Here is a 14,096-nt window from a genome sequence, read left to right as displayed (position 1 = left end):
GGGATCACTTAGAAATGTCCTTGTTTTTGAAAGAAAAACAAAAAAAAGGCCATTAAAATAACATCAAATTGATCATAAATGCAGTGTAGACATTGTTAATGTTGTAAATGACTATTGTAGCTGGAAATGGCTGATTTCTAATGGAATATCTACATAGGCGCACAGAGGCCCATTACCAATGACACGTTATGTTAGCTAATCCAAGTTTATCATTTTAAAAGGCTAATTGATCATTCGAAAACCCTTTTGCAATTATGTTAGCACAGCTGAAATATGTTGCCCTGATTAAAGAAGCAATAAAACTGCCCTTCTTTAGACTAGTTGAGTATCTGGAGCATCAGCATTTATGAGTTCGATTACAGGCTCAAAATGGCCAGAAACAAATGACTTTCTTCTGAAACTCACCATCTATTCATGTCCTGAGAAATGATGGCTATTCCATGCCAGAAATTGGCAAGAAACTGAAGATCTCGTACAACGCTGTGTACTACTCCCTTCACAGAACAGCGTAAACTGGCTCTAACCAGAATAGAAAGAGGAGTGGGAGGCCCCGGTGCACAATTGAGAAAAAGGACAAGTACATTAGAGTGTCTAGTTTGAAAAATAGATGCCTCCCAAGTCCTCAACTGGAAGCTTCATTAAATAGTACCCGCACAACACCAGTCTCAACGTCAACAGTGAAGAGGCGACTCCGGGATGCTGGCCTTCTAGGCTGAGTTGCAAAGAAAAAGCCATATCTCAGACTGGCCAATAAAAATAAAATATGAAGATGGGCAAAATAACACCGACACTGGACAGAGGAACTCTGCCTAGAAGGCCAGCATCCCGGAATTGCCTCTTCACTGTTGACGTTGAGACTGGTGTTTTGTGGTTACTTTTTGGAATCATGAAGTAACCAAAAAAGTGTTAAACAAATCAAATTATATTTTATATTTGAGATTCTTCAAATAGTCACCCTTTGCCTTGATGACAGCTTTGCACACTCTCAGTATTCTCTCAACCAGCTTCATGAGGTAGTCACCTGGAATACATTTGAATTATGCCTTGTTAATAGTTCATTTGTAGAATTTATTGTCTTCATAATGTGTTTGAGCCAATCGGTTGTGTTGTTACAAGTCAGGGGGTAAACAGAAGATATACAGCCATATTTGGTAAAATACCAAGTCCATATTATGAACAACTCCAATAAGCAAAGTGAAAAGACAGTCCATCATTACTTCAAGACATGAAGGTCAGTCAATATGGAACATTTCAAGAACTTTGAAAGTTTCTTCAAGTGCAGTCGCAGAAACCATCAAGCGCTATGATGAAACTGGCTCTAATGAGGACCGCCACAGGAATGGAAGACCCAGAGTTACCTCTGCTGCAGAGGATAAGTTTATTAGAGTTATCAGCCTCAGAAATTGCAGCCCAAATAAATGTTTCACAGAGTTCAAGTAACCGACACATCTCAACATCAACTGTTCAGAAGAGACTGATTCAGGCCTTCATTGTCGAATTGCTGCAAAGAAACCACTACTAAAGGACACCAATAATAAGAAGAGACTTGCTTGGGCCAAGAAACACGAGAAATGGGCATTAGACCGGTGGGAATTTGGAATCCTGATCACGGCCGGTTGTAATACAGCCCAGGATGGAACTTGGGTCTGTAGTGATGCCTCTAGCACTGCGATGCAGTGCCTTGCACCACTGCGCCACTCGGGAGGTCCAATGTGCAAATTGTACGAACGAGAAAATAAATTGACATATGAATATAGTTCGTTTTTGTGCTTCCCTGGTTGCTCTTTTCTTGTGGCAGCAGGTCACAAGTCTTTCTGCTATGATGGCACATAGATATGGGAGTTTATCTGTGGGTCGGTGTAATCTGAGGGAAGTATGTTTCTCCAATATGGTCATACATTTGGCAGGAGGTTAGCAAGTGCAGCTCAGTTTCCTCCACATTTTGTTGGCAGTGTGCACATAGCCTGTCTTGTTCCCAGAGCCAGGTCTGCCTACGGTGGCCTCTCTCAATAGTAAGGCTATGCTCTCTGAGTGTGTACAAAGCTTTCCTTAATTTTGGGTCAGTCACAGTGGTCTGGTATTCTGCCACCGTGTACTCTCTGTTTAGGCCAAATAGCATTCTAGTTTGCTCTGTTTTTTGATTAGTTCTTTCCAATGATTCAAGTAAATATATTTTTGTTTTCAGTTGACACTGCCACACTGATTCCTACCACTACTCACACTGAATGAATGATAATTAGCCTTAGCAGAAGGGAATGGGGGGGGGGTGGCACCTGGTTGAGAATCTGAATACATTAAAATTAAAGAGTGAATGAGTCTCTGTATGCTGGATAACCACTTTGCATAAAGACATGCATTATCCACAACCCTAATCACTCACATTTTCAATGGCCTGGGGAAAATATAGAGTTATAAAGTAGATGTTTTATAGTTTTGTAATACCGCCTACTCTCTCACGGACAAAAGACTAAAATAGTTGCAGAGAGGCAAGTTTAGAGAATGAAAAATACTGTGAGTTAGGAACTCAGAAATCCACCCACCTCCTTCCATTCCTTCCATAATCCTTCAAATCTAGCGCATTAAGATCCTTCTCTGCCACATAAACTGATGCGTTAGACAGTCACAGCTGTAGCTGCTCAAACATCATATCAGAAGACCAGGGAACTGAAGATGTGATATGCATGATGTGACTGATGTCAGGCTGAACCAAGCGATGACAGATCACTGGAAGAGATGGATGAATGGGTGGATTGTGTAGGTGTTCGCTTCGTATTCCTGACTACTGCTCATTAAAAAAACAAAAGACTGCAATTCACCAGAAGGGGGTGAAGTGTGTGTGTGTGTGTGTGTGTGTGTGTGTGTGTGTGTGTGTGTGTGTGTGTGTGTGTGTGTGTGTGTGTGTGTGTGTGTGTGTGTGTGTGTGTGTGTGTGTGTGAGCGTGCGTGCGTGCGTGCGTGTGCGTGTGTGTGTGTCTTTTTGCATGTGTGTGTCTTCATGTTGGTGAGTTTGTGCTTCTGCATGCATTTATGGGTGAACAAAGAAGTGAATACAAAGTGTTAAAGAACTTCCAACTTGTCGGCCTTCAAATCTCTATCTTCCTCCCTCATAACTTTTCCGCTACTCATCGTCTTTGTTCCGTTTGGCCTTTTATGTATTCTGTGGCTCTGTGGGTTCACTGGGAGACGCAGAGTGAGTAGGAAGTGAATGAGTAGGAGAACACAGATAACACAACACAATACATTTTGGGTGCCGGTACTGTTTATATTTAGGCACAGGAGCTCCGTAATACTTTTGAGCTAATACTCTACAAGAGGAACGAGTGCTCAAGCAGTAGAACATTTGAGGCCCAAGTCAAGCTCTGGTTGAACATCTGTTTGCAATAATGTTAATCAGAAATCATCTATAGCAGTATGTGTTGCTAGCCTTTCGACTGAAAGGTTCATCATCTGATATGAGTGTGTAATCGTATCACCAACAACATGACATATAAACTACATTTGGAGAGGAGATTTAGATTGTTACCATGGCAACAGCTGGTACAGTGATCAGAAGTGAGAGAATATTGGGAACATACCAGCAAACACCGTAAATGTGCTGAGACTGCTGACAGCTAAAACAACAAGTGAAAAGACTCTTATCTGGAAAGTTACACCATGGATACACCATGCCAATTATTAACTTAGATTACTTTAGAAAATAAATAAACAGTGTGAAGTAGGTTAAACCAAGAAAGATGGGTTTTCACCTGTTGGTGTCTGTGTTTATAAGTATTTGTAAGTGTGTATGGTGTGCGTGATAAGCCAACATTAACCAAAGTATTGAGACTTCACAGATGAGACAGCTGGACCAGGCCTCTGGAGGAGACAGTTCATGGCACGCTATCCTATCCCCCATAGTCCCATTAAAACACCTGCCCGGGGACTAATTTTCTCAGCAACCAACCAGCAACCTCCTCACATCCCAGCCCACATCCCCAGAGACCTAGGAACACCTTGGACCAGCTCAACATTGGCACGCTATGCACACAATGATAATACCCACGTCTATCCCTGTTGCTTTCATGTCAACCGGGTCCTGAGATGGGAGTCTGCTGTCACAAGGGTCCTCAACAACATCTAAGACCTACAACAACAGCTGTATGGCTATGACCAACCTATACCCTCCCTCTAGACCTATAGAACAGCCTGGACCAGCCCCTCCCCTCCCTCTAGACCTATAGGAACATTTATGACTGGGCCTGCCTCACCAACCACTAACCACCTCCCCTCCCTACAGACCTACACAGGAACACAGACCTGCATCCAAGCTCTCAACCACCTCCTCCCATCCCCTCCCTATAGACCTAGGAACAACCTGTGACAGCCCTACCTTGGCACGCTAATCCTACAATAACCCCCTTACGTCAACACACCACATCTATCTTTCCCAAGTCAGAAAGACAGGGTGGTTTGTATGAATAAAGAGGGGAGGAGAAGAGGAGAGGAAATAACAATATTAAAGGTGTAGTCAGTCACAGGCACAGCGCAGCCGGCTGCGGTGAGACCGACGGGAGCATCGCCTGCATCACTCCAGTAGGAAAGTCATTATTTCCCTGCCATCCTCTTCGCCGGAATATATTAAGTTCACAGCTTGAGCTAGCCAGCCCGCCGCTGTCCTCCTTAGCCCAAGAGTGCCTACAACGCTTGTTTTGAAGAGAGGCTCGCAATTAGAGTATGGGGAAAAAAGCACACAGAAACGCAATGGTAGAACAACTCCTCACCCCAACACCCATGCAGAGAGAGAGAGAGATACAGAGAGAGAGATAGATATAACGAGAGGGAGAGAGAGATACAGAGAGAGAGATAGATATAACGAGAGGGAGAGAGAGAGAGATACAGAGAGATAGATAGATATAACGAGAGGGAGAGAGAGATACAGAGAGAGAGATAGATATAACGAGAGGGAGAGAGAGATACAGAGAGAGAGATAGATATAACGAGAGGGAGAGAGAGATACAGAGAGAGAGATAGATATAACGAGAGGGAGAGAGAGTGTGGGGGGAGAGTCGGCAGAAAACCAGCTCCTGTGGCCCCCTGGAGTCCCACCGCAGAGCAGCACAGCTCAACACCGAAAAAAACTAATAATCAGCAGCAAAACTGCCTCTCATAAAGCAAAAAAACGGGTCTAGCAGATGGATTTCCACTACCTGTCTGACTGAGATTGATATTCAAATGAGACATTCCCAATCTATTTGTACTTGTATCCCCAACAGTGCACTGACCGCCAAAAAAAGAATGCATAACAATGCCATATCAGCCATTCAAATTGACGTCGTCGGAAGGCCTTGATTCATTCTGAGCATTATAGTTCAATGGCGCAGACCACATCAAATTTAACACACCACATTATGCATTGGTTTACATGCATGTAAACAATGCCTTTCGGAACCTATATCTCTGAATTTCAAAATATCAGCTGGCTGCTTTGTAAATTAATATGGGTCCTTGACGTATAGGTATTTAATTGCCACGGCGACGGTGGCAGGCGTTTGGAGAAAAACGTTGTTCCAGTTTTTCCTGAAGACGTAATTCCATGTTTAGCACAATCTGCATAATGTCATAGTACGCCTGGATTTCATTTTCAGCTACAATGCAATACATTTTACGCAGATGATGCTTACATTAGCCAAGGCATAATGCCTGCCTTGTTGAGAAAAATCTTAAGATTATGAAGGGACGTGTGTTACTACATACACTCATGAATAACATGAATATGCCTCACCTCAAAACAAGTGGATGCAAAAGGCATTGTTGAAAAATGAGAACATCATCATTAGTGTAGATATGTGTCATGTTAGCAAGTGTGTTTTTGTGTGCTGTTTTCTTGCAACTGAATAAATAAACGTTATATCAAAACAAATGTGTAGGGTAAAATGATATTTTATTCAGTCTCTTACACGTCACTCAGCTATGGCAAAAACACTATGATAGTTGAAAAGGAGAAAATATCACAATCAGGGATCAATCCCTTTAGATCTCAGCTACAGTGTAATAACCCTAAAGGCAATGTATTGTCATATAATAGATGGTCCAGTAATCCCTGAATCATTGTACAAGGTCCTCCTATGGATACAGCCGAATAACTCTTCTGGAACCCTGTTCTCTAAGGGGCTTTTCTCATTGACAAACGTAGTTTCAATTTCCGTACACTGTATATACAAAAGTATGTGGACAAACCATTCAAATTAGTGGATTTGGCTATTTCAGCCACACCCGTTGCTGACATGTGTATAAAATCGAGCACACAGCCATTCAACCTCCATAGTCAAACATTGGCAGTAGAATGGCATTATTGAAGAGCTCAGTGACTTTCAACGTGACACCGACATAGGATGCCACCTTTCCACCAAGTCAGTTTGTCTAATTTTTGCCCTGCTTGAGCTGCTCTGGTCAACTGTAAGTGCTGTTATTGTGAAGTGGAAATGTCTAGGAGCAACAATGGGTCATCCACGAAGTGGTAGACCACACAGCTCACAGAACGGGACCGCCGAGTGCTGAAGCGCGTAGCATGTCAAAATCTTCTGTCCTCTGTTGCAACTTTTTTTTAATAGATTTGTTATTTTAGCAGGGAAGTTGACTGAGCACAAATTCTAATTTACAGCAACAACCTGGGAAATAGTTACAGGAGGGGAGATGAATGAGCCAATTGTACGCTGGGGATGATTTGGTGGCCATGATGGTATGAGGGTCAGATTGGGTGTTTAGCCAGGACTTTGGATGGGGTGTTAAACAGGTGTCCTGACTCTCTGTGGTACTAAAGTACTTATTGTAAGTGTAGGGGTGCTACTCTTACAATAAGTACTTTAGTACCACAGATAGTCAGGACACCCGTTTAACACCCCATCCAAAGACGGCACCCTACATAGGGCAATGTCCCCAATCACTGCCCTGGGGTATTTGATATTTTTTAAACCAGAGGAAAGGGTGCCTCCTACTGGCCCTCCAACACAACTTCCAGCAGCATCTGGTCTCCCATCCAGGGACTGACCAGGACCAACCTTGATTAGCTTCAGAAGCAAGCCAGAAGTGGGATGCAGGGTGGTATGCTGCTGGAAGTGAAACAACCACTAACAAGTTCCAAACTGCCTCTGGAAGCAACATCGGCACAAGAACTGTCAGTCAGAAGCATCAAGAAATGGGTTTCCATAGCCGAGCAGCTACACACAAGCTTAAGATCACGATGCGCAACGTCAAGTGTCGGCTGGAGTTGTGTAAAGCTCACCACCATTGGACTCTGGAGCAGTGAAAACAAGTTCCCTGGAATGATTCATTAATCTGGGTTTGCGGATGCCTGAAGAACGTTACCTACCCCAACGCATAGTGTCAACTGTAAAGTTTGTTGGAGGAGGAATAATGGTCTGGGGCTGTTTTTCATGGTTCGGGAGAGCATACAATGACATTCTAGATGAACACCTTTGGGATGAATTGGAACGTAGGCTGCGAGCCAGGCCTAATCGCCCAACATCAGTGCCCCACCTCACTAATGCTCTTGTGGCAAGTCCCTCCAGCAATGTTCCAACATCTAGCGGGAAGCCTTCCCAGAAGAGTGGAGGCTGTTATAGCAGCAAAGGGGGACCAAATCCATTTTAATGCCCATGATTTTGGAATGAGATGTTCAACGAGCAGGTGTCCACATACTTTTGGCCATGTAGTGTAATATGTACATTAAGTTTTACGAATATAAAAGTACAGTAGGCCTGCCTAATTGCGCCTGAAAACATGGGTGTAATATAAGTGAATTAGCTGGGGAGAAGTGACAAGCAACGAGCTGTTTGATAAGGAAGCCCATATCTGCCACCCCCTAAAAAATGCATACATTGAAATGCCTCATGATATGTCAACTCATGCTAAATGAGCCTGTGCTTCAGTCTGATCAACTTTGGCCTTTAGCAACCACAGCTGCAGGTAGCCTACATCCCTTCTGATAAAATGTGCTTTACATTCAAACCCCGGATGGCTACCTAGGCCTTTTACATCCAAAATGATTCCCTGGAATGAATCAATCAACATAATAGTGACGACATTCTGTATGAATAACTTTAACTACAGATGCAACCCCCGCATATAGCAAGCTCAGCCCTGTTATTCGTTATATTGTCCAATCACAGTTGTTGTCTTGGTCTGTGTAAAGAACAATCCCTGTTAGTTTTAAAATAGAATTAATATGAACAAGTACAAGGTTGCTTCAGTTTGACAGGGTTGTAATGTTTTCATCCTCCCTAGGGCAAGGAGTCTATCCATTTAAAAAAAATCAGATGACCTCATTAGAAAAATGATCTGGTCCCATTAGTGCACATATACAAGTGTTTTTTCCCAGCTGAGCTGGTTAGGTTAGCCTACCAGATCAGGAACAGCTCTGGGACCTGTGGTGCCATGGTAAAACATAAAACATATATATATTATTTCTGTATGATCTACTATCGACATTGTACTTTTCTTTTGGTGGTGGGGATGGGCTATCATCTGTTTAAGTGGTACAGAGCAGCTGGCAACTTCAGAATGTAACAGACTGCTACTACAATTTCAGGTAAAAACGCAATAAAACAAGTCTCACATTTTAAGAAAATGTCTATACATTTCAGCTATTTCAAAATCATTGCTCTGCTATTACCATTTATACTGCTGGAGTTCGGGGCTGAACGAGACAATTCTGTTCACACTGCCTTGCTCGGAGGGGGACAACTGTCGGGCGAATGTCGTACGCCACCTACGGAGGTAGCGCTAGAGATGTACTAAGTTTGCAAGTTCACATTATTTTTAAAAGTATAGCCGACGGCATTCTCACTAAACCTCGAGAGAATCTGACGTAGTCTGAAAAGGGTCTAAGAGGTCAGATAGAGAGGAGAGGGCCGGGGGCGAAGAATCACTATTCCTTAGAGGTGCATTTACATTAATACTACCCATATAACATAGAGAGAGAGAGAGAGAGAGAGAGAGAGAGAGAGAGAGAGAGAGAGAGAGAGAGAGAGAGAGAGAGAGGGAGAGAGAGAGAGAGAGTGAGAGAGAGAGAGAGAGAGAGAGAGAGAGAGGAGAGAGAGAGAGAGAGAGAGAGAGAGAGAGAGAGAGAGAGAGAGAGAGAGAGAGAGAGAGAGAGAGAGAGAGAGAGAGAGAGAGAGAGGGGAGAGGGAGAGAGGGAGAGGGGAGAGGAGAGAGAGAGAGAGAGAGAGAGAGAGAGAGAGAGAGAGAGAGAGAGGAGAGAGAGAGAGAGAGAGAGAGAGAGAGAGAGAGAGAGAGAGAGAGAGAATGTTTGCGTGCGTGTGTGTCATTCCATCCTTCAAGCCCCAGTGGGTTTCTATCGCTCTTTTTTTCCATTCTATCATTCACAAATGGGAGCTGCAGATTAGAGGGATGGAAGGAAGGATGAGAGGAGGGAAGAAGGGGAGTAAATACTCATATCTGGTTTAATCCTATCTCTCACAGACCATACACTCCTCCTAAGACGTTATAAGCTAGTCACAGCTCTGGTCATGGGCATATGGGGACGCCACTGAAAATGAAGGTCATAAAATATGGCATGAACGTTAAAGTTTGCTGTGGTTGACTTTGGGTTTCACTGGAAATGACATGAGAAAATCATGGGTAGATTCCATGCAATATAAAACGATGGTCTTTCAAAGAATACAGGAAATGGTTAGCCTCGTCCCAGATCTGTTCCAAGCTGACTCTCTGTCTCTCCCCCTCTCTCCCCCTCTCTCTTCCATCTCTCTCTCTCTGCAACGTTTAACAAAGCCCCTCAAATGAACATGTAATAAATAAGTAAATGTAAAACCAGGAGGAGCATTGAGAGCGGCTGCTGATGCGAGGGGAGGAAAGAAGAGGGAGGATGACACACAAACACACGCACACATACACAAACACACACACACACACCAAAGGAGAGAGAGGAGGATGAGTTTCACAGCCCAGTGCCCTCGCTGCAGTAATAACATGCCTATCATCATTTCCTCACTGTAAGTGCTCTCGGAGTCACAGCAGCGCTCACGGAGGGAGCACGGACACACACACACACGCACACACACACACAGAGCAAGGTGCACGCGTCTGCTACTAGCAGAGCCGTATGACCTCCCTCCCCCTGCTGCCTCACACCATATGAGGCTCTCCCTCCTTCCCTCCCCCTGACTCCAGGGTTCCCGGATCCTGCTCCAGGGGGCCCTAGAGAGCGACAGAGGGGCGCATTAATATGAGGTGCAAATATGTTGCTGTGCCTGCGTGTGATATGTGCTCCAGCATCCTAGGCTGAGACCCAAATGGCATCAGATTCCCTATTAAGTGCACTACTTTTGACCGACGCTCTGGACAACAGTAGTGCACTGTATAAGAAATAAGGTGCCATTTAGAAGTCAGCCCTAAGTCTAATCAGAGAGCACCAGCTGCAGCACAGATACACATTTAGCCAAGCCTCTGTTGAAGTCATTAACTCTTAGCTTTGCTGCTAGGTACTCCAAGTTCGTTGGGGGTTGGGGGGTGAGTGAGCATGTAAGGGTGTGTGTGAGGTGTGGGGGTTGGGCAGGTGTGTGTGTGTTTGTGTGTGCGTGTGCGTGTGTGTGTGTGTGTGTGTGTGTGTGTGTGTGTGTGTGTGTGTGTGTGTGTGTGTGTGTGTGTGTGTGTGTGTGTGTGTGTGTGTGTGTGTGTGTGTGTGTGTGTGTTTCAGCAAGATGTAAGATAACGCATTTATTTTACATATGAAAGGTGTCCATGAGTTCACTGTCATTTTATGTAGGAGTCCATGGGGTTGTGTTTGCGTGTGTGTGGGGCTGTATGGATTCATGTTGGTATGTGGGAGTGCTTGGATGAGTTGGTCTGTGTTAGCGTGTAGGAGAGTACAGTTATTTTATCTATCTATTGTAGGTGTCCCTTCCCCTCCCAGCCAGAGCTCCATCCAGTCCCTGTGTTAAGACGCTGTAATGTCAGATAACATAGTGTGTGTGTGTGTAATAACACACTGTGACTTCAGATGGTGTGGTGCGTGTTTGTAAGTGTGCTGTTATTCTTTCAAACTGTACTGTTATTCCCTGTCGTTAGTTTAATGTTCCATGCCTTAGTCCCGGAAACACCTGGTGTGTGTGTGTATGTGACCACTGCTGTGTGTCCTGAGGACTGCTTGATGTGTTACTGCATGTTAAAGTGTACAGTATGTGGGCAGTGGCAAGCTGAATTCAAGTTTATTGCCTATGTACTGAATGTGTGTGTGGATGTTTGCAGTTGTAGTAGTGGTGTGTGTTTGTGTGCATGTCCATCTGACGTGTGTGTGTGTGTGCGCACAAGCAGCATGTGTGCCTGTGCTCACTCTCTGCCTGCATCTATCAGTATTCTGAGGGAGTGGGTGGGTGGGTGGTTGGTGGAGGAGGGCGGGTCAGGGAGGCAGAAGGCAGTAGAATTACAGGGCAGGTCAGAGCTGTATAAAACAACCCCCATTACTGTGTTGTCTCTGACTAGGCTCTCTGTACTTACAGCTCACAACACGTGGACCAGATCAGGGGAGGAAGGCGGGAAGCAACATCTTGTTAGTACCAGAACAGCAGGGATTTGACGCCTGTCGGGGCTACTAGTGTGAAGCCACACCGACGTGTCTGTATTCATTTGCCGTCATCATTAAACAACGGATTACTAATATCAGGCCATGGTGATGTTACTTTGCTGTAGAACCTTTACCTCATCTTTATGTTTGGTCTAGTTGTCCTTGACATGATCGTCATCGTCATCATCATCATCATCATCATCATCATCATCATCATCATCATCATCACCATCATCACCATCACATCATCTGTATAACCATCATGGTACATGTGTTTGTGTGTGTGTGTGTGTGTGTGTGTGTGTGTGTGTGTGTGTGTGTGTGTGTGTGTGTGTGTGTGTGTGTGTGTGTGTGTGTGTGTGTGTGTGTGTGTGTGTGTGTGTGTGTGTGTCATGATATAATATATAAACAAGTGAGGTCGAATAGAGTAAAGTAGAATAGAGTAGAGTAGAATAAAATAGAATAGAGTAAAGTAGAACAGAGTAGAGTAGAATAGAGTAAAGTAGAATAGAGTAGAATATAATAGAGTATTTATAGAGTAGAGTAAAGGAGAGTATATTAGAGTAGAGTAGAATAGAATATAGTAGAATAGAGTAAAGGAGAGTTGAATAAAGTAGAATAGAGTAAAGTAGAGTAGAATATAATATAATATAATATAATAAAGTAGAGTAGAGCAGAGCAGAGCAGAGTAAAGCTTAGTAGAGTCAAGTAGAGTAAAATAGAGTGAAGTAAAGTAGGATATAGTAGAGTAGAGCATGGTGTAGTAGAGTAGAGTAAAGTAGAATAGAGTCATGTAGAATAGAGTAAAGTAGAAAAGAGTAGAGTAGAATAGAGTAAAGTAGAATAGAATAGAGTAAAGTAGAGTAGAGCAGTAAAAGTAGAATAGAGTAAAGTAGAAAACAGTAGAGTAGAATATAGTAAAGTAGAATAGTGTAAAGTAGAGTAGAGCAGTAAAGTAGAATAGTCAACTAAACTAGAGTAGAGTAAAGTAGAGTAAAGTAGAATAAAGTAAAGTAGAGTAGAGTAGTATAGAGTAAAGTAAAGTAGAACAGTAAAATAGAGTAGACTAGAGTAAAGTAAAGTAGAGTAGAGCAGTAAAGTAGAATAGAGTCAAGTAGAGTAGATTATAATACAATAAAATATAGTAGAGCATCAGTAGGACTAGAGCAGAGTAGAGGATGAGTAGAACATAGTAGAGTCAGTGACTTACAATGTGTAGCTTCAGGTAGTCTCCAAGGCCAGAGGAGCTGTCCACCCTCACCAGAACAGCATCTTTCAGCTGTGTGCTGAAGCCTATGGCCAGCCTGTCTGCCCGCGTGCTGGGCCTGTCATTGGGAGGCCATGTATACGTGATCAGACCACCGTCACGCCCAAATATATACGTAGTTCCAGCTGTAGAGAGAGAGGAGAGGAGAGAGAGAGGAATCTTAGCATGGAAATGTCTTTAAATGGGTAAATGTGCTTCACAGCATTTAAAGTCAGGATAATAGTGTAACTGATGGGAAAGAAAGTACTTTCTGTACATGAGTCATCAAATTTACGAAACATAAACACAAAAGCTATAGTAACGCCAAGGCATTCAAATAGCAACTTAAGCTTCATGAAAATGGGAGCCATTTTCTTCCAGCGAAGCAGTTTCTGGTATGTGTAAGAATGTCTCATTATTACACAACACTGGAGCTTCTGGAAGAGTAGATATACAAGCAGGGCACAGAGAGAGAAAATGAACACCCAGCTGTCCCCCTACGCGGCTCATGTAAACGTCATGCGGGCGGCAGCCCCCTCCCGGTCTCGTACGCCTCGTTAGTGGTCTCAAAGGCAGACAGCACCTGCAGCTGTATCTTGATTGGCTGCCTCGGCTAATGACAAACCTTTAGAGGACAAAGCCAGCTAGGAAACCATTTCCTGTCTCGACAGGAGTAAAGCACGTTACACCTCGGTCTTCTGTAGACGTATCAGTGAGGTGATAAGGTGTGTGTGTGTGCTTGTGCGGGTGCATGTGTTTGCGTGTCCACACGCAGTTGCATGTGTGTGCGGCTGTCTAAAAAAAAAACATGAGCTTCTAATTTAATGGAATATTATAGAACAAGTGTGCCATGCGGTTCCTCATTTGAAAGACGGTGGTAGAAAGCAAACCACCTGGGGGGTAGTGGTAGACACTAGTGACCTACTCAAATTGATTGGTAGGAGGAAAAAGCATTCTCTAATAACGAACAAAGAGGTTTGCTCCCAAAGAGAAGAATTTAGTAGATATTCAAGTCCTATTAATAATCATATTTTGCCTTGGGGTTCTTTTACTGGCCAAGCTGTATGTAAAATCAATTCTATTATTATCATATTATCTTTACAATATGCATCAATTCATTCATTTTGGCACCAAAACGAAGCTGAAGCAAATGAGTTATTTGTGTGCATTTCTGTGTGTGCGTTCATGAGAGCTGTAAGACAAATAATTGGGATGTTGTAGTGCTTGACTGACAATGTCAGCTTAGCAACAATATCTGATTGATTACTCCAATGTTGTATCACCCAGCAAT

General features: G+C 43.5%; 1 protein-coding gene across 27 annotated transcripts in view; it reads right to left on the bottom strand.

Annotated features, from left to right (window-relative positions):
* Positions 1–14,096, bottom strand: part of LOC118402801 (neurexin-1a) — a 633,754-nt gene that overhangs the window by 202,221 nt on the left and 417,437 nt on the right. For all 27 annotated transcript variants that reach the window (XM_052477934.1, XM_052477935.1, XM_052477945.1 and 24 more), the window contains one exon: positions 12,770–12,951. In XM_052477934.1, the coding sequence (XP_052333894.1) occupies positions 12,770–12,951 (182 nt within the window). The remainder of the gene's footprint in view (positions 1–12,769; positions 12,952–14,096) is intronic.

This window comes from Oncorhynchus keta, chromosome 24 (assembly GCF_023373465.1).
Source record: "Oncorhynchus keta strain PuntledgeMale-10-30-2019 chromosome 24, Oket_V2, whole genome shotgun sequence".
In the NCBI taxonomy this organism is placed as follows: Eukaryota; Metazoa; Chordata; class Actinopteri; order Salmoniformes; family Salmonidae; genus Oncorhynchus; species Oncorhynchus keta.
Note: the sequence above shows the minus strand (reverse complement) of the source record. Positions and strands in the feature narration are given on the sequence as shown.